The sequence below is a fragment of the Python bivittatus genome, unplaced genomic scaffold, assembly GCF_059951505.1.
Source record: "Python bivittatus isolate LINGU-HERP-01145 unplaced genomic scaffold, Pbiv_v1 ctg000480_np1212, whole genome shotgun sequence".
In the NCBI taxonomy this organism is placed as follows: Eukaryota; Metazoa; Chordata; class Lepidosauria; order Squamata; family Pythonidae; genus Python; species Python bivittatus.
In genome coordinates this window covers 57,665,747-57,686,142 of record NW_028277075.1, presented here as the reverse complement: position 1 = coordinate 57,686,142, position 20,396 = coordinate 57,665,747, and the positions used below count along the sequence as shown (strand labels likewise).

General features: G+C 36.2%; 1 protein-coding gene across 16 annotated transcripts in view; it reads left to right on the top strand.

The window, feature by feature from the left end:
• The window catches only part of SOX6 (SRY-box transcription factor 6), a 469,019-nt gene that overhangs the window by 428,212 nt on the left and 20,411 nt on the right, over nucleotides 1–20,396 (top strand). For all 16 annotated transcript variants that reach the window (XM_088145996.1, XM_088145997.1, XM_025162930.2 and 13 more), the window contains one exon: nucleotides 15,247–15,355. In XM_088145996.1, coding sequence (XP_088002122.1) covers nucleotides 15,247–15,355 — 109 coding nt within the window. The remainder of the gene's footprint in view (nucleotides 1–15,246; nucleotides 15,356–20,396) is intronic.

The window sequence follows — 20,396 nt, the reverse complement described above, 5'->3', positions numbered from 1 at the left end:
TAAGCCATAACTCCTGATGAATTCAGTGTTTGAATTGTTCAAACTGCTTGAATGATAACTATATCTACTTCTGAATCTCAAAACACATGCTTTAGTTTTTAATGTAAATATTGTTTTATAATTGTCTGTCACCTTATTTTGTGCAGTGCCGTGTAGAAAAATTCTCTTGAATGTTTACAATGTGAATTTGTTAAAAGGTTGACAGACAAAAAATACTGAGTGTTTTATATCAAATTTAGGACAAGGTTAGTTTTTCAGATAAAACTCAGAATTTCTTAGACTTGTCCTATTTATCTCTTATGTTACATCTTTTAAATGCTTTCACATTACCATTTGAAATATGAAATATAAAACATTTAAAAGACATTTAAGTATTTCATATTTCATATTACCATTTAACTTAGAGACAGTTTGATGTAGGGCTTAAGGCATCAGGCTAGAAGCTGGGAGACCCTGAGTTCTAGTCCTGCCTTAGGCACAAAGCCAGCTGGGTGACCTTGGGCCAGTCACTCTCTCTCAGCCCTGGGAAGGACGCAATGGCAAGCTACTTCTGAAATTGTGCCAAGAAAGGCACTTGTCCAGACATTCGCCAGGAGTCAAGATTAACTCAAAGGCACTGAATATTCATACATACATACATACATACATACATACATACATACATACATACATACATAACTATTTACTGACAAAATTGTTTGTGCTTGATTATTTCTTTTCATATAGTAGTTGGTTGTGAACTGTTGACTCTGAAAGAGTCTGTAATAGTAGCAAAATTAAACATATTGCATCATCTGTCAATTTATCCCCCCCTCTTCTCTCTTTCTCAAGTTTTTGTGCCTTTCTTCTCTACTTTTCTGAAAGCATTTAGTTGGCCACTGATCTACTTGATCTACAACTTGATCTACCTTTTCCATACAGAATGGGAAAGGTGAAGATAAAATACTAGGACAATACTAAAATGGTAGTGGAGCCTCTTAGTATTCAAATAACTTCAACAAATAATCTTTTAAAGAATACCTGAATCTTAAAATGCACTGCTCCAAAATGTAAGGTAAGCCTGTTACTTGAAATGATATCTTGTTTGTTTTTTAAAAAAACAACAACTGTTATGGCTGTTGAGAATTGTAATTTTAATTGAAGGATTTGAGTTTTATCACTTTATCCTGTTTTTCCAAACTGGCAAGTGATTTTTAATATGACCTCTTACTTTCAGTTTCAAGTTCAAGTTTATTATGGTGATTGATCAATGTTTTATACAAATCTAAAATTGTAAAGTATCAAGGAAATTAGGAACCAAAGGGAAAGGTAAAACAGAGAACTTAAGTGCATAAAAAGAATTTAAGTGCAGTCTTTAAGGTACCAAAAAGAGAATACAATAATATTAAAATATTAACAGTAACATATTAATAAATTACAGTTACATGGTTTAAAACTCCAATAATAATGATAATATGTTAAGAAAAACTTTATAAACCATAATCTCCTAGAAAATGAGAGCTTCCATAAAAATCAAAATAAATCAATTAATGTTGGGGATGGGAGACTTAAGTGTAAGTAGTTGAAATTTGAAAGGAATTGGTTTCTACTTTGACTGCAGACTATCAGTAATTTGAGTAGTAATTAAAAATAGATAAAAATAAAGCTAAAAGAGGGAATTTCAGTGAGTTTACCCATGCCCAGTATCCTTAATGATCTGTTTATGGATTTTAATTGCTGCTACGCAAAATCTAGCAACATTATATGTGATAAACGGTTCCTTATCTGAGAGGAGAAAATCAAGAAGAAAATTTTCATTATGACCTATAAAACATGTCAATAAAGGAAGAATGAAAGTTTCTTGACTACACTGGTAATAGGCACAATGTAAAATCACATGTATGAGGGTCTCAGTAGCATTTGCACTGTGTGGGCAGGTTTTCCTACACATAAGACTGTACTAAATTTCCCATTAAGAACTGAGGAAAGTAAAACATCAAGCCTGGCTCAGAGAAAGGCTCTTGGTTGGGCAGGAGAGGCTAAAGTCATTAAGTATCTGCCCAGTTCCCATCTGGAATACGTTGCTCAAGCTCTAATGTGGCTGGAATATGGCTGACTCACTCTGGAATTCTTATCTAGGACCCTTTCTCTAATTATTCTTTTAGCCTGAGTGTATTCCAAGTGAAGCAGTTGCTCAAGTTCCAAGCCATAATGGGGAAGTTTCCCCAGAACTGCTTGTTGCCACAAAGATTAAAATCAGTTTGTCAGGACTAATGGAATTTTTCCTGTTTGGAAAAATTGAACCAATAAGTAAGTATTAACAGCCATGGTCTTACCTCCCCTTTTTGTGGCTTTGCTTTCCTTCTGAAAATCACATTCAATACCCATCCTGGCAATTGGAAAAGAATTCACAAAAGCATTATTTGTATTCTCTTAAGTGATTTATAGTGAGAGAATGGTCCCAACTGAGCACCATACGACATTTGGACCAAGGGTCTTGCTAAAAACAGTTTAAGAGCCACTTGTATTCAGCTCTAGTTCCCAAGTGAAGATTTTGAAGGCAGATTCTGATTGAATGTTAGAGAAAATTCCCTAAGAACAGTTTGATAATGCAACCCATTACCCAGAGATGTGGTGGGATTCCCTTCACTGGTTGTGTTCAAATGGAGGCTAGTCAATTACTGCCTCATTGACTAGTGGGTTGGACTTGATGGTCTAAATGGCTGCTTCCAACTCTGTGATTGTATGAAAGTGCAGAGTTGCTTATCTCTGGTCAGAGATCAATTTAGTGGTTGGATTAGACCCACAGGCTCCTCACCATCAGACTAAATGCTTATCATGAAATTATGACAGGCCTGCCTATGATTATGGCAGAACTATCTAGAATGGTCTCCAGGTAATCTCCAAATATTGTTATCTGGGGTTTGGACTGAAGTAGGACATACATTTAAGAAATGAAAATGACTACAGTGAAAATCAGGATCTAGTGATATACTGTTTTCTTAGACCAGAGAACTTTCCCATGTCTTTTTAGAACCATTGAGAGAGAGAAAAGTGTGGTCTTTAATGTGAATATATTCTCTAAAGAAATCTATTCCCTAATCTTCAGATGTTAGAAGAATACTAAATTTGTCCTGCATAATCCGTTATTGGACTGTTTAATTCAATGGCATTGGCAGTGGCCTAGATGCTATCACATTAAGTAAATCTTCAGTCTTAAGAATGACTTCTAAGGAAATAAAGGAAAAGAATACTTCAGGAAGGTAGTAAAGGTTTTCTGTCCTTGCAGGTGAAAAATGAAACAAGATGTAATTAAATACCAAATTTATTAATAATATAACTGTAATTAGCTGATTATTTCTAATCCAGAATTCTTTTTGGTCTCATTCAGCATAAAATGGTACATTTCATAAACAGCCTCTTTTCCTTTCATTTGCTAAAGGGCTATTTGAGTTGGCTTCAGATCTTCATTTTCAAAACTAGTGTTGTTAATCTAAGCAGAAGGCTGCAAAGTATTATCCTTCGGAAGAATTAATCTGTGTGAACCTCTAGCTGAACTATATAAATGATTTGCATCTTCCACTGAAAGAAAGGGTTAATCTCAAACTGTTTGCATACTGACATGGATCATGCATTGGTGCATAAATAAAAAGATGAAAACCACATGAAAGCAGTAGTTGGGTTACCACACAACTGGATATGCTTAAGACTGAATGCTTCATAACTCTAACTACTGGGGAGCTACAAACTCTATAAATAACCTCTCAATTGGTTAAGACCATATTAAAACCAGATGAAAGGAGACATCCATGGGGGGAGATGGGGGAGCATTGTCAGTGACTGCTATACTCTATAAAAGAAATGTTATTGGAATAGGTCTATAATTTAGGAGCAGTTCCTTGTGTGGCAGTAATTCTGAATCTATGCATTGAGGAGATGGATTTAAATCATACCCAAAGCAGAAACATATGAAATGTCTCTCCTCCTTTTCTCCAAAGAGTAATATCTATTATCCATTCTCAGTCCCTTGGCTTTTCTTCACACCCTCAGTTTAATTCTTGGCCAAGCAAAGTAGTCTTTAGGTTTAAAATGATATCACTTCTCTTCTATATACACCTAACACTTTACTATTGCTAAATATGGATTGGATCTAGAATGAGAAGAATGGTATTAATGGAAGTGGGGAGAATTCTCCCATTTTGCATTCTTGAAAATCTCTTTGGGGGAAACCTTTAGAACAGTGTGAGAGAGAGCAAGGGAAATCTATGGTACCGTATTCTAAATATTGGCTATTTTTGCACAACAAAAATAAGTTCATGGTGAACTTAACCAAGGTGTATTCAATTAATCCAATTTTCTGTGTTCGTATTTTTTTTTCTTCCTAGTGTTTTCCCACAGGTGCGGGGTCCACTTTTTTGGGGGGATCAGCCGAATGTTGATCCATTGGTTGTGACAGGAATTAACCAACCAGCTTGTCACCTGAGCCTGACATTGTTTTCTGTGTTCATATTACTTCAATTTTCAGTGTTCACATTATGTACTAAATCATACACTAACCACACTGGCAAGGTGTGTACAACCTGATAGGCTAAACTGTGATGCACTTGTTTGTGATTCAGTGTATCACATGAATACAGCTGTTGTTCTTGAACTTCTGCAGATACAGTGCAGGAAGGTTCATGGGGGGTGTGGGACTGGAGCAGTTGCATTAGTCCTGAATCCTAAAGGCTGCATATGATTCTGTGCGCTTCTTTCCCTCCTTGGGTCTATATCAAGAATTGTGACTGAATCCCAAATGCCGTGTCACCAAACTGTGAAAGAAAGTAGAATTGTGGCAATTTTTGTATGGGTGGCTTCATTCTTTAATGTTCAGTGGCACACTGTCATTATCAACTTTCTACTAAAATTTTCCCGCGTTAGCATATATATAGTGGAGTTAGTCTAGATACATTGGATGAGTAAACATGAAGATTATTCATAAGCAAAAACAAAACAAAAAGCTATAGAGCCCGTTTGGTGTAGTGGTTAAAGCATCAGACTAGAAACCAGGAGATTGTGAGTTCTAATCCCCACTTAGGCATGAAGCCAGCTGGGTGACTTTGGACCAGTCACTCACTCTCAGCCCTGGAAATGAGGCAATGGCAAACCACTTCCAAAAAATGTTGCCAAAAAATTGTAGGGACTTATCCAGGCAGTCTCCAGGAGTTAAAAACTGATTCAAAGGCACCCCCCCCCCAAATCCACTATATTCATTTAAATCGTATTTGCATATAACATAGTTTAATAATATCTAAGACTAAATAGTATCAATATATTCTACCAGTTGTTTACCTTGGTGCTTTTTTAAAAAATAAAAATACTGTGAGCTCATCTAAGTTCACTTCCTGAGTAAAACCCCAGTTTCAGTTACCTTTTCCTACTTGCAGCCTTGTTGAGCTCTTGCAGTGACATTCTCCAGCTGGTGCAGAATGTGCTAGAGGGATGTGATGTTGAATGTGGCTGTCTCTAAGGGAGCTTCCCAGCTCCTTGAGATGAATTACCTTTTTTTTCCCTGGCAGACTTACTTTGGCTTTTTCTGAAGTCTTTCTCCTAATCATTGACCTGACTAGAATAGAGCAAAGTATCTTAATTGCCTCCTCTGAAGGTTTCTTGCTGCTGACTCCAGATGTTTTTCTAGTCAACCATCTCTGTCTAAGCTGACTACATAGGCAAAGTGCTTCCAGTCCCTATTCTGCACTTGCTTAGACTGATAAGGAAGGACTATTACCATTGGCCAATGTGTATGAGCCAATAATGTCAATAAAGTATTTACTAATGGGCTTACCAAAAAATGACTTTTTAATTCTTCCATACAATTTATAACCTGATAGTATTAACTGTGATCCCATAAGCCTTGATCCACTTAATAGCCATAGCAATTGTACTCACAAGTAGCAGGCCACCATCAGTAAATGTTATCTTTTCTCCATGGTACCATGTGCAATAATACTCTAATTTTATTCCCACATTAATATTCCTCTCCTATTAGAATAAGTTAAGAGTGGTCCAAAGTCACTGAGTCAACATCATGGTCAGATTGGGACTTGAACTTTGGTCTCCCCAGCTGAACAATTTAATTATACTGGCTGTTTTATAATCTCTCTCTCTCTCACTGTGTATTTAACCTCTCACTCTTTACTGCATACAATATGAACATTTTAAAACATATATTTAATGCTTAAATAGTTGTATATAATTACAATAATGCTTAATGCATTTAATAATAATATTTAAAACCATAGTTTACCTCAGAGCTTGATATTCATTGCCATGGATCTTAAGGAGGACTTGAATTGGCAAAATAATGTCAATACATGTTCTTTTAGAAGAAAACAGGATATAAACAGAATAAATTAATTAATTAATCAAAATTACCTATATAAACAGAATAAATAAATTAATTAATCAAATTACCTATGAATGAATTAATCAAAGTTAGCTATAGCCTGTGATCATCTGCCTATGATCATCTTCCTTACTTCCTTACTGTTATGAAATAGAATGGATTCCACTAGAGCCAGCAGAAACTGAAATTCTGATAGGTCAAATTTTGTAATTTAAAAATAATAATTATTATAGCAATAATTTAAGTATTTTGTAATTCTCCTTTTTGTGGTCAAAGGCCAAATTTTGTGTTTATTATTATTATCATGTTTAACAACCAGTGAAAGCTGCAAGAAACATGGCCTTTTATATTTGTACTCTCTGGGATTTTTCATTTGTTCATTTGTTTTAGGGAAAGTAAGGGGCAACATCTGTTCACAGAGATTCATAAGCTTATTTTGTCCCCAAGATGAAAAATTACGTTTGGCTGCAAAAAATGGTCAGGTGGTATGTATGGCCCTTTGGCTGCAGTTTGCAAATTTTTGTAGGAAATTATTTGTCATATACCTTTGAGAATCACTTTCAGCTTCTAATAGGCAACTCAAGAACAAATAGATTGTAATCAGCATATGTATCAATCTGTCTATCTGTAAGTTACATGAATAGCAATTATCCAAATGTTTTTGTTAAGATCTCTCGTGTTTTCTTGACCTCTGCCCTCCCTAGCTTATTCAAGGGGAAGAGGTGTTACTGCCTAATTTCAGGGAGTGGTGAACACAACTTTTCATGATAAAGTGTTGTAGGTGGTCCTAAAGAAGGCATCAACTCCTGAAGAAGCCCTCCCTGATCCATAATGCCAACTATAACCCTTTGGGGGTAAAGGGCTTAAGAAAGTGGTATCTGACAGCTGCAGATATTTTTGGAGAATACTTATTATCTCAACCATTTTCAGTCTGGGCTCAGGCTTGGTTTTGGAATGGAATCAGGCATGATTGCTGTGATAGTTGACATTCTGTAGAATGAGGCTGTTGATTCTTCTTGACCCATCAGGAGCTTTTAATATCCTTTGTCACTACATCCTTTTGGACTGTCTAGGCAAATTAGGGGCATTGTGTTACAGTGTTTCTGTTTCTAGAAAGTGTGTGGATACTCTCAGACAATTAGTTAGATGTCTGTGCCTTTGGCACCTCAGTCACTATTTAGTCCCCAGTGGTATTAAACAGTTACATGAAGTTACTGAAGACTTAATCATCTAGAGTTTGTGGGCAAAGGATACCATCAGTATGCTGATTATATTCTCTCTGCTTCTCCATTACATTTAGAACATGAACAATCAGAGGTTGTTCATATTCAGCAAGTGTCTGGATGCACTGATGGGGTGGATGAGTCCCAGTAAACCTAAACTGAATTCCTGACCTGACTGATTTCTGGGATTGCAAACTGGGGCATTTGCCTTTTTAAAATGAAACTCACTGTCTCAAAAAAGAAACAAATGAATAAGCACTACGTCATTCTGAGATGCTCTTTTAGTCATAATTTTTACTAGAGGACCAAGTGACCTCTGTGATTAGAGGTGTTTATTACTGGCTTCAGTTGGTATATCAATTATACTTTTTCCCAGCGGGAAGAGTTAAGTTGCAATGGTAACTTCGTATTTTGACTTCTTTAATGAGCTCTATGTGGGTCTACCTTGTGTTTGTCTTGGAACCTGCATCTTGTACTTGAGCCATGTTGCTGAGTAGAGCACCTGGCTATGCACACCCCATGTTGTTAAAGTAAATGCATTGGTTGCCAATTAACTATTGAGCAAGATTCAAGGTTTACCCGGAACATATAAGGTCCCAAATAACTTAGGGCTAGGATACCTGTCAGCCCTTGTATATTTGCCAGCACATTCTTTCTTTTTCATAGATACAATTTGAACTTTATAAAAAAAGCACTACCTCAAATCAGGCAAATCTTGGTTGATACAATCCTTCTAAGTTTCATTTTTAAAATGCTGGAGTATTGTCCATCATTGGTTTAGAACCTAATTCCACATTACTTTGAATAATAAGGCTGCTAAGTGCTGCCTTTTCTAGAAACTCCTCTTTCAGTATTTTTTTGAACCTGACCTTTTTATGTTTGTTTATTCTCTCTGGGCTTGAATAGAAGTACAAGCAAAGAAACAAGCTTCTGATGTGTTTTTAAATGTGCAATGTAGAATAATTTAGCTTTAATCTATTGTGTGCGTATGTGTGTCCTTGTGTGTAAAGACAACATGCTGGAATTATTGGCACGTTTTGCAACTGGAATATCGTCCACAGAGTGTATAACATTCCCAAAGGCATTTGCTTTGTGGCTTCTGTATGTGACCCGCATTATTAGGGAGTCTCAAAATTGGTTGTTTAAATAAATGTTGGTAACTACTAAGCTAGAGTCTTGAAATAAGGGGTATTACATCATTGTCCAACTATGCCTACTTCAGCAGAATGTATTTGTTTGTAAAGATTAGGGGGAAGAAGAAAGGTCTTTCACACAACGATTCGCATGTATGCCATTTTCCACTTTAGCCTTTGCATATATGTCAGATGTGGAAAGAAAAAAAAACATGTTGAAATAATTTGGCAATGGTTATACTGTGATTAGTCATGGTAATCTAAAAGGGAGGGTTGCCTGGTGTATTATTACATTTCTTATATTGTTTTTCAAGAGATGGATGCAATCAGTCATCTTTCACAGGGTTTAAAACACACATACACACAGTTTTTTGCTTGCTGGCAAATAAACTGTTATTTAAGTACACAATCGACTGCATTACTGAAACAGTTTTTTTGAACTTGTTCAAGTATTCTCACATGCTTAAAGATGGTATAAATGTCATTTATGGTAGGCCATTTAGTTCAGCGATATGGTATGAATTCCTGCTGCCCTGATCTAAGTGTCCCAGTTAATTTTATGGTCTTTATGGCTCCATTTTGATGGAGTGATCAGTAAAAATTTAATGACACTATAAAATAATAAAATTGTCATTTATTTACCACGGAGCTAGGATGCAGTGGTTGTAAAGTTACATTAATAAACAGAATACTTTTTGTATCAAAAAGCATTGTTATGTGGCAATGAATAAATAACACTTAAATTTAGGAGCAATTTTACTGCTGGCACCCACATTATTATGGAAGAACCAATAAGTGTATAAAACTTAGTATAGTATGTAAATAGTAGTATATAAAATTTTATGAAAATATACTGGGCACATCAAAAACTCAGCTTTTACCTAAATGCAGAGAAAATCCGTTATTGTGTGCTTAGTGTTATCATTACTTTTCTTCCCCAAGATCACAATTTTGTATTTGTTCTGAAGTTTCCAGCAGTCATCTTCTCCCGGCCCCTCCTGCTCCACTGGATGAGCAAACACCTTCTTTTGCTTCCTTAGCTGAATACACAAGTCTGCTTCTGCCCTATCCTAGAGGACAACATTGATCATTCCCATCACAGAAGTATGGAGAAAGTTATTAATGGAATGCAAAGTAAAAAAATAATGTTTGAGGAGTTGACTTATTTGGTGACTGAAAATCAGGGGGATAATAATCTCATAGTCCATCTGTCATTACTGAGGTTGCTCCGTCATTGACTGTGATATGTGAATATGATGGATGGCACAGCTTTGTGGTCTGAAACATTTATCATTTATCAACGCTCACTAAGGGGGGCTCTATCATTTAAATATCTTTCTTTAATATGCAACACCTAGCCCATATATCATCATTTCAAAGCACTTAACTAACAGTCTTGGAACACAGCAAAGCAGGCTTTTTTTTTTTTTTCCATAAGTTTTATACTGCCTACATGTTTGTGCTCGACAATGCATAAATAAATGCCTAATCGTGTCACTGAATGGAAAATGAAGATTCTGTTGTTAGCAAAACAAATCCTGACCCTGATTTGCTATCAGTCCACCTTAACAATAACAATGCCTGCTTTTCAGTATACTCCAGAATCTCATTTATAATTTGAAAGAGATTGTAAACCCTACAAGCTTTAGTCCTCTTAGTTTCTAATTAATCATGTCCTAAGTTGAATTCAGTTCTATATGCACTGTGTCTGTAGAAGGTTCTTGGAATGTGTTTATTCACTCAAAGAACATGCCCAAAGCTTTGGGAAGTATTTTATTTTAGAATGAGCAGAAATAAGTGCACAGTATACACAGTAGAGTATGTGGGCAGGAAACATGATTTCTACAAAACACATGATTTTGGAAGCCATGTCATATTTGTCCATGTGTACATTTGCCCAATCAAGGACATCTTACTTTACATTTATGTATTTATTTTTATCGGCCTACATACTTATAAGAGGAACTAATATAGAATCTGTGTGGACAACATGACGACTGCATTTTCGCTTAGGATAGATATTTATATGTAGGGGCATAGTCTGCCAGTTGTGCTCATTTATAATAATTTGCTTAATTTAGCTCAGTTTAAAATGCATTTATTTACCTAAATTGTCTTGCCTTAGAAATTCATATATATTATACATACCACTAATATTGCTATTGAAATCATTTTTATTATTTATTTCTTTTGTATAAAATTAATAGATGTGTGTGTTTTTAAGTGGAAAAATGAATGCAGGTATATAGAAAAATACAGATACAGAGAGAATTATTGTAGTACTCAGTATATTCTTTAAAAATGGCATGTTGATGATTATTAAAGAATCAAAAATCCACCCTGATTCTTTTAGTTATTATCAGGCAAGTTTCTCTTCCTTACAATTCTGTGCCTTATCATGTAATTTTGCCTTTTCCTTTCTGAATGTCAAAATATTGATATTCTTTCAGAAACTTTCTTTTTAACACAGAATATTTTCTGGAGAGAATCAAAGAGAATGAATGACTAGAAAGGTACTTCAAATATGCATACTGATACAGAGAAGGTTCTGTTGATTTCTTTTTAAAGTAGAATGCAAGTTTTCTTTCCCTTTTTTAAAAATCAAACTGAAGCCCTTTTACCAGGAAAATCTCAGGTACCCTGTTAGCACGTCTTATGGAAAGATTCCGGTCTTCACAGACCACGTCTAAGACTGTTGGGTATAAAGTGTGAGAAATAAAAATAGAGGGGATGGTGAAAAGGAGGATGGCATTGCTGGGATATTGAGAGTGCATGGGGGATCCAAACTCTCTGAAGAACAAGCAATAAAAGCAAATTGGGGCACTTGACCAAGCAGCGTTTGTCAGAGCTGTTTGTCAGTTTCCTTGGGCTTTCAGATTAGAGAAGTTCCTGCTGCCGGATTGTCCAAGACCCCTCCATGCCAGGCTAATAAAGCCACGGGGTCAGTCCCCTAAGGAGTCAAACTGGAAGTAGTGCAAATGCAATTTGTCCTGGACAATGCCAACATTTAGTGAGAGGCAAGGTCTTTAGTATTATATTGCCCCCCTTCTAAAAAATGGAGTTTTAAAATGAGAAGGTCCTGGCTGAGCATTTGCAGGCTATAGAAATGGGCAGAGGAAGAGAAAATAAGGCTCTTCCTAATATAATGGGAATTTATCACCCATTCCTCTTCCCTTTTTTTTTTGGAAACAGCTAAGGGATAGATCTTCCTTTCCTCAGGGAAGATGTAAAAAAGGCTTCAGTGGTCCGGAAAGTATGCAGTGTTTCCCTGAAAAATAGAAAGACTCTCTTGAGGAGTGATGAGGAGAGAATAGAGGTAGAACTTTAAAGGCATCGTTTCTCAGCTGTTGGGTTTTAATTGTAGCTTCGCTGGTCACTAGTCTGACTTGTACTTTGAAATGGAACATGCATATTGCAACGCAGGGATGCTGCTTTGGCTGAGGGGCACTGAGGCCATGGGATGACTGCCTGGAGAGTATGTGGAAGGACTGTACAGTTTTGCCAGGCCTGGTTAGACTATGGATAGGAATGAGTGCTGAGAAAGAGGGGTGGGACAGCCAGCCTTTGCTTTCCTCGGAATGTGCACAGATTCAGGCAGCCCTTGTCAGGCCGAGCTGTGAGCAACTCTGCCTACTGTCCTGTGCCCTGTTCTACCACTGGGAAACTACCACTACTGTCCCCCTCCGCCACATACACATGCATACAGAGGCTGCATACTTGCAGACCAGGTGCTGTTGTGGTCGGTGCAGGACAGCAGAGGGATGGCTCATAAAGTTCAACTTAAGGCACAGATATAGCTATATATTGCTAAATGCTAGATGGCTAGGCTGTGTGACACCTATTGTTCATTATAATTATATTGGATTCCAATAAACCTTCATACTAAACCAGAAGTAATGGTAGTTTCAGGTTACCTGAAGGGCAGCCTTATTCATACTAACTTTCCTGTACCTTTAAAATTAGCATGATGGCCCTGCTTGTGTGTTCACATATGAGACCAATTAAGAAGTTGTTCTTTGCTTGTAGTATCCAATCGCCAGGACTTTGATGTGATCCAGCAAGGTCCTTCTTATATCTATTGTGTATTAGTTAGGCAGAATGTTGTTTTTTTCTTCTTAGATGAGACAGAGAGTGAGTGCCCCAGTTTGGTGTAGTGTTTACGGTGCTGGGCTAGAAAGCAGGAGACGGTGAGTTCTAGTTCTGCCTAAGGCTTGAAAGCCAGCTGGGGGACTATGGGCCAGTCATTCTCTCTTAGCCCAACAAACCTCACAGGGTGGTTGTTGTGGGAAAAATAGGAGGCAAGAGGATTAGGTATGTTCACCGCCTTGAGTTATATATAAAAAGGCTGGGGTTGTTGTTGTTGTTGTTGTTAGATTCTCATTTACTAATCTACCAATGCACTACAAAGTGGTTACAGAGCACTTATTAATAAAGAGAACCAATATTAAGAGAGTTGAGCAAATGACTCAGCGTCGTTCTTGGAGTTAAGTGTGTACTTGTTTTTTTAACGGCAACACCAAGTTGCTTAGATTATTTTTTTGTGAAAATCTACACTGTTTTCTTTCCAGTATCTATATGTTCAGTACAGTATTAGTTCACCAAACAATAGAGTGAAGAGCAGTCAGCACTTTTTTGCTACATAATATGTTAAGTTTAACAAATAGATTCTGTAAACAAAACCGAAAACCGTTATTTCATGTCTGTAATCCCAAGATGATGTGACATTCAAACACAATGCCATGTTCAAGTTTAAGAAGTACCCCAAAGGCATAAGAGAACCCTATTATGTTTTCGCATGGAAATAATACATTAATAATGGTCAGATACAAAAAGCGAGAAAATATTCTGCTGCCATATTATTGTAGAGATTTTGCCCTCTAGTATTCGGAAACCGTGGTTGACGTCAAATTACAGTATCTCTTATTGTTTTAGTGATGCAGTTTTACTATATAAGTTTGCAGCACTCACATTTTATGTTTTTCAAGGAAGAAACACTATCATTTCTTTTTCTTCATAGCTTTTTTAAAAAAATCCCATTGAGGTTTAGCTCAAATTCCTAGGCAAAATAATAGTACTATTTCTGTCATCTAGTATTCCTTTTTTGAAATACTTGTCTTTGAAATCCTCTTGCATAAAATTCACGCTTGTATTTCTCAAGGGTGCTACTGCAAATGCAGATCTCTAGGACTAGGGTGTTGATTGTGCTACTGGTTATTTTTTTCCACTGAATTAGTAGCAAGTTTTAATAGAAAGTCCTCTCTAAGTCCTGAATTTTAGTGTTGCTGAAATACAGACATCTTTTCACCCAAGGTCATTTAGGAAAGGTTAATTATTCATTGTTGCTTGGCAGTGATTTCTGAAGTTTCAGTTTTAATTAATACTGTTTGAATCACAATAATACTTACCTATCCCACACTCCTTTGAACGGAATGGGTTGTTGAAAGCTGTACTTCATTATCTAGCAATAGGTATTTTTCCCCCTTTTCGCATGCATGAATACGTGTGCAAAAATTCAGAGGGATGAATCCAAAGGTACAGGGGTGTCTGCAGGGAGAGGGGGCAAAAAAGTCAAGATGGCAAACACCAACATGCAATCAAAGCCCCACTCTTTCTAATGTGTGACATGATCCCTCCTACAAAGATGTATTCCAAAAGAAGTCTTTTTCTGCCTGCAGAAGGACTCCTAACAGTGCAAGAACCTTGCATGAGATTATTAAGTCCACTTCTATCTGTTCCATATAACACCTTACATTTGGATTTACTGTATGTTACCCAGTGCCTTTTGTTAGTTCTTGCATACTTCCATTGTCTACTATCACATCTCTGTATTCAACCTTTATAATTCTCTGCAGGGGATGGGGCGGTGAAGTCAAAGTCTGTCTTTGAGAGACTCAGTGAACCTAAAATCAAGAACCTTGATTTCTACAAATAGTTTATTCATTGCTTATATGGGGGAGCTGCTGCTTGTACATAATGTCTAGTCTGTACTGAGATGACAATACCAGTGGGATGTAGAAAGTTACTTCTCACACCAACACCACCCTCCTAGTGCTGCCATCAATGTTGAGAAGTTAAATAATCATACTCTATGTTCTTATTACATGAGTTCCCCATTATCCAGTTTAGCATTACTTCAAGTCATCACATGAAAAAAGGAACCATGGTGACAAGGTAACTTGTAAATTGATTTCTAAAGTCAATGTACAGTTGTAGATTAACAATTCTTAATAAAGTTATTGGAAACTTTGAATGTTTGAAAACTTTATTGTAAAATCTAAGGTGATGGCTATAGTTAAACTACTCTGTTTCTCTGTTTCTCTTTTGTTTTAAAGCCCTAAACTTTTATTGTTACTAGTAACAAATGCATCAATGCCAATCATGGCATTAGGCAATAAACTGGGGTACAAAATACCTAACCTTATGATTTGACAAGTTGACTGTGAAGCAGAGGTCAAGAAAGCACTGAAAATTAGACATATGTGAAGACATTATAGAAAAACTGAATGTTGTCCTTTTTCTTTGGCAGGAAAGAACACGCTTTGAGAATTTAGGCCCACAGCTATCAGGGAAACCCAGTGAAGATGGAAAGCTAGGTCCAGGAGTCATTGATCTTACAAGGCCAGAAGATGCAGAGGGTGAGTTACTGAAACAAATCGATTGAACTGAAACACTGCTTTTTTTGAGCACTTTAAGGTTGAATATCTTAAATGATAATATTGCAGCTAAGTCCCTGTGCATAGGTTTGAAGCATTTTGCATGATTTTTAGTGTCATGTACAAGCACAAAGTCTGGTTTTAAAATGTATCATACAATATGCATTTTTTGGTTTATTATTTAGAGGCTATTGCATCTTACATCTTACCAAACTATCCCAGGTTCAACTTATATGTTGCCTCTGCTGACTAATATGTATCTATAATTGCTATTGAGTAGGATGATATAATCAGGTTCCATAAGCAAATAATATTCATGACCATATTATGAGTTCCTTTTTCCTATGGATAAACACATATTGTGACCAGGTCATTTTGCTCAAGATATGGGGAATAGTCATCTGTCACCTCCAGATGTGGTAGGAGATTCCAAGATTGTCTTCCTCTGCTGCTCTACATGTGAATAAATGTAAAGAAATGTTAATATTGAGTTGACTTATATACCCAGAGACCACAAAACATCACATTGCTGTGCAAGTCAATATTCATAGAATTACAGGGTTGGAAGGGGCCATTTAGATCACTGAATCCAACTCCCTGCTTTGTGCAGAAATCCAGATTAAAGCATCCTAGATAGATCCCAACTTTCACTTCAGTACATCCAGTAAACTCAACAAACCACCTTTCTGCATAATTGGTTCAATTGCTAGGTTGCTCTTACTTTAGGGGGTAGGATTCATTGGTAAGTATTAGTAAGTAAGTATTAGTAAGATCATTTGAATGGCTCTTACGGCACCTTTTAACATACATTTTAATTAGAGTAATGAAGAAAAAAAACAAAGGAAGTGAACTACCCAATTCATTGATTGATTGCAGAATTAATTACAATGAAGTTTTAATCTTCAGATGAAAATATAAGGAATGCTGATAACTTATTGATTAGATGCATATAACTTTTTAATGAAAATATTACCTTCACAGGTTTATAGTCCCAATTCTGTTAAACCAGTGGAAACCTCCCCATTGATTCCAGTAATCAAAGACTGTGCACCATAGTGTGTATTGAAATTAGTTACTTGATTGATCAGTTAAAGACATTGCCATTAATCAACTAAAAGCCTGTAATTGGTTGACAGCTGTATTGGAAATACTGTTTATAAATGACTATGTCAATCATATTTTAGGATAAATTTCCACTTCAAAAGAAATTATACCTAATTATAATTTTTTAAACTCTTTTATTTTTATCAAAGTTTATAGAATAATAAAATAATGCTACAGAGAACAATACAGAAATATTCTCACCTCATTCTTTTATTTTGATACAGCAAAATATTGTTGTGGAGTAAAATGATTAAAACGTATCAGTACTTACTGATAAAGTAAAACATAAATTGGGGTTTCCCGTGATTTATTCTTTTCTTTTGCCTCATCCTTCACATATTGCATATGAAAAGGTAGGAAGATTATGCTCTGGCCATTCCTACTGAGCCTATGAACATTCCATTTCATTGGAGAACAGTCTCTAACGTGTATCCTCTTCAACTGCAGAAGAATAAGCTGTATTGAAATACAGCTCAGTTGCTGCTGGTCAGTTTCTCTGCAGAGACCAGCAGATACCATATTATTCTTCAATTTAGGAAGTCTTGGATCAGTCCAACAAAACATTCTATATCTAGAAGCCTAAATGGCTTCAGTTCACACCTATTTCAGAATGAATCCCTTTGCTTTTGAAGGTGGGGTAACATTTGTACCATATTGCTTGTTTTGTTTTCTGATTTCATAAATAGTTCTGCGTATATGTAGGAAGCTACAAATAATTGTCTCTGGAAAGGACATGAAGACATACCAAACATTCAGAAGTTGTTGGTGGCTATCCAGGAAATATGAATGGATATTAAAGTGTATACAAAACATAGAATCATCAGAAGGATGATACCACTTCATCTTTTGTTCTGTATCATTATGTGGTTATCTTGGAAGACTTCTTATGCACACATAACAAACTTATTCAAAATATTATTACTAATTGTGCTAACAAGTACATTGTGTAATATATGAAGGCTCTGTTAGGTCCTTACTAAAGAATTATTTTGGGTAACACTTTGGAAGCACTCAGAGGATGAGGAATTCCACTGAGTGTAATGAATTCAGCTACCTACATGGCTGCCATGGTGTCAGCTATGTAAAGGTGTATTTACTGTGTCCAGTTGGATTCATCCCTGTGTCAGAATTGGAAAGACATTTGCTCTTACCATGCCATGGGACATTTGAGGGTCTGACATGGAAGGGGAAATTAGGCCCTACTCTCTCAAAGCTTCATTTTTATACAACTCAACATGTTAACTGATATGGCAGTCAGAATTAAGAAAACTTGTGTCAGAGCTGTCTGGAATCTGATTGGATCCTTTGGAACTGGGCTTCTAAATATTTTATTTTACAGTGATAAATAAATAATGAAAAACTGTATGCTAAAATACAATTTTAAAATATTTGAATGGGTTTCATAAAAATATACAGAAGATTCAAATGAATAATTTTATTTAGTCAATATTAGGAATGCCCATTAATGCCAATACATATTAAATGCTCTTTTATATATGTCAGATGTCTCATCATCTGACATATATAATTCAAAGGGACAAGTACATATTCTCAGAGTAGGAAAGGAGACAAAAGTAACATAAGAATTTTGATCAACAACTTTTACTTTCCAATGAGAATCCATATATGTCTGCTATTCAAACAGCTATAATCTTGCTTGCTTTCTCACACACTTTTAATGCCATGGAGAAGAAGCCTGCCTTTTTGGAGGGGGACAGCTTACACCTGAAAAATATTAGGAAAAGTAGCTGATTTAGCTCTGTATGAAACAACTCTCATGCTGACTTATGAGAAAAAGATGTTCATAGTTCTGCTATTTGTAACTTTTCTGTAGTTTTCCTCCTCCTAAATGTTTTTTCTTTAAAACAGTTCTACCAATTAAGACTAATAACATCTATTGAGGTGAAATGATTTTATATTTGAATAGCATGTTATTTTAAAATGTGATACATATTTTGCATGTTCTGTGCAACCATCTTTTGCATGAACTGTGACAAACAGAAACTTGAGCATAAATTTCATGTGTGTGTATGCGTGTGTTTCTGCCTGGATGTGCACATATATGAATTCTTCCTATGGATGAATATATGGTGAGCACTTTAGAACAATAATGCCTCAATGGTGCCAGAACCTATGACAAAGCATTTGACAGATACTGATAGCTGCTAATGTCACAGTAGAGAATGTCATTTCAAAGAGGAGAAGAGCTGCTCCTTTCCTTTATACATAAAGTAAACATGTACTCAGAATTGTAGCCTCAAGTAACATATTAAATGTAGGTATTGGCTGGCATGTCATGTGCAGGCTGCTTAAGTAGTTTTGCATCCCCCCAAGGCCAGTCTGAAGTCAGTAACAATATGTAAACCGACCAGATGAGAGGACACAGGGTTAATTTCTAATCTCAGTTAACCCAGACCTCTCTTGGGGAGGCCTGAATTTCCATGTCCATCAAAATATGGAACACTTAATGTGCCTGCTGTTATCCCCCCACCCACAGATACATTTAGAAGTCAAGCCACATGTCATGGTGGGATGAGTCAAAACCCCTGATTTCAGTAATTTCCTAGTAATGTTATTTAACTATTTAAACATCAGTACACCCGAAATGTGTCAGTTGATAAGAAAGGACACTGAGTGCCAAACTCTCCTATGTATTTGCAAGATTGCAAAACCAGCTTAATATTACTACTTCTTTGATACTGATGATAGCTTAAACTTTAAATATCCATGGCCTATAGCCTATGCTATAAGATAATTGTCCATCTAAAAAGTTCTTGAAATATTTTCTTGCTTTTGATACACTAGGCTAATATGGCTGTAAATCTGTATACTCAAAAAAGTCATGTGGTTTGTCCGTGATAAGACCAGATATATTAAGTGGTCTTATCAGACTGCCTTTGCAGTTTGAACCATAGCACTTTGAACCGGAGCTGAAAAAAATATGTAAAGTGAACATTAATTAGATTTGTTTGGAATCTGCTAAAAAGCAAAGTCTCCCTGGAGTCAAGCTCTGCTCTTGATGGACACAGACATGTTCATGTTGTTTTCTCAACACTATGGACGTGTTTGCTACTGCTGTTTTCTGGGATGTTTTTAAACTTCCTGGACAAGTGTCTATTTCTTGGTGTTCTCTCATCCAAATACGAACTAGATCAGACCTTGCTGAACTTTTCAACAACTGCCAAAATTGACTATATACTACCACCTACTATAACCGCTCTAAGACAAACCAGCGTTTGTATGGAGTTTATTTGAAGACTTGTTTGTTTGTCAGTGAAAGATATGATCAAATTCTTGGGTGGAGCCCTGGAAATATGCGCAGTTGTCTAGAGCAAGAAGCCTAGCAATACATGCAATTATTTCCACAACAACTGGAGCCCTGATTCTAAAGACTTGCAATTCATATGAAAGTTTTGCATATACACAAAGGCTCCCTGCTGTAGATGTTGTGATCTAAGCCTAGACATCATGTCTTCAGTTAGGTCACCAGTGCAACACTGCTTCTCCAGTGCTGGACTGAACAAATGAAGGTAACACCTAAACAGTTATCTGAAACTCTTGCTCATGATTTTTCTATATAATCTTCTATTGGCCTTTGAAGGGGGAAATGCCAGATATTTTTCCTTGTTGGCTTTTCATTTTTGCTATTTGTCCCATGCTATAATCTTAGAACAATTATGGGAAGCATGTGCTGACTTCTGTTGTAGAAATTCTGAGACCGAGAATTGTTCTAGGATTACAGTTACTTCCAATTTCATATATGTATTAGGAGATAAATCTGTATTCTTTTTATGAATTAGTATTTTTGTGGACTATTGGCAAGACTGCTTAGGCAATTTAGAAGCTTTTTTCCAGTTGCCATGTACTCTTCACTATTCCCATCAGACTGTGCTGACATAGTCGGAGAATTATCTAGCTT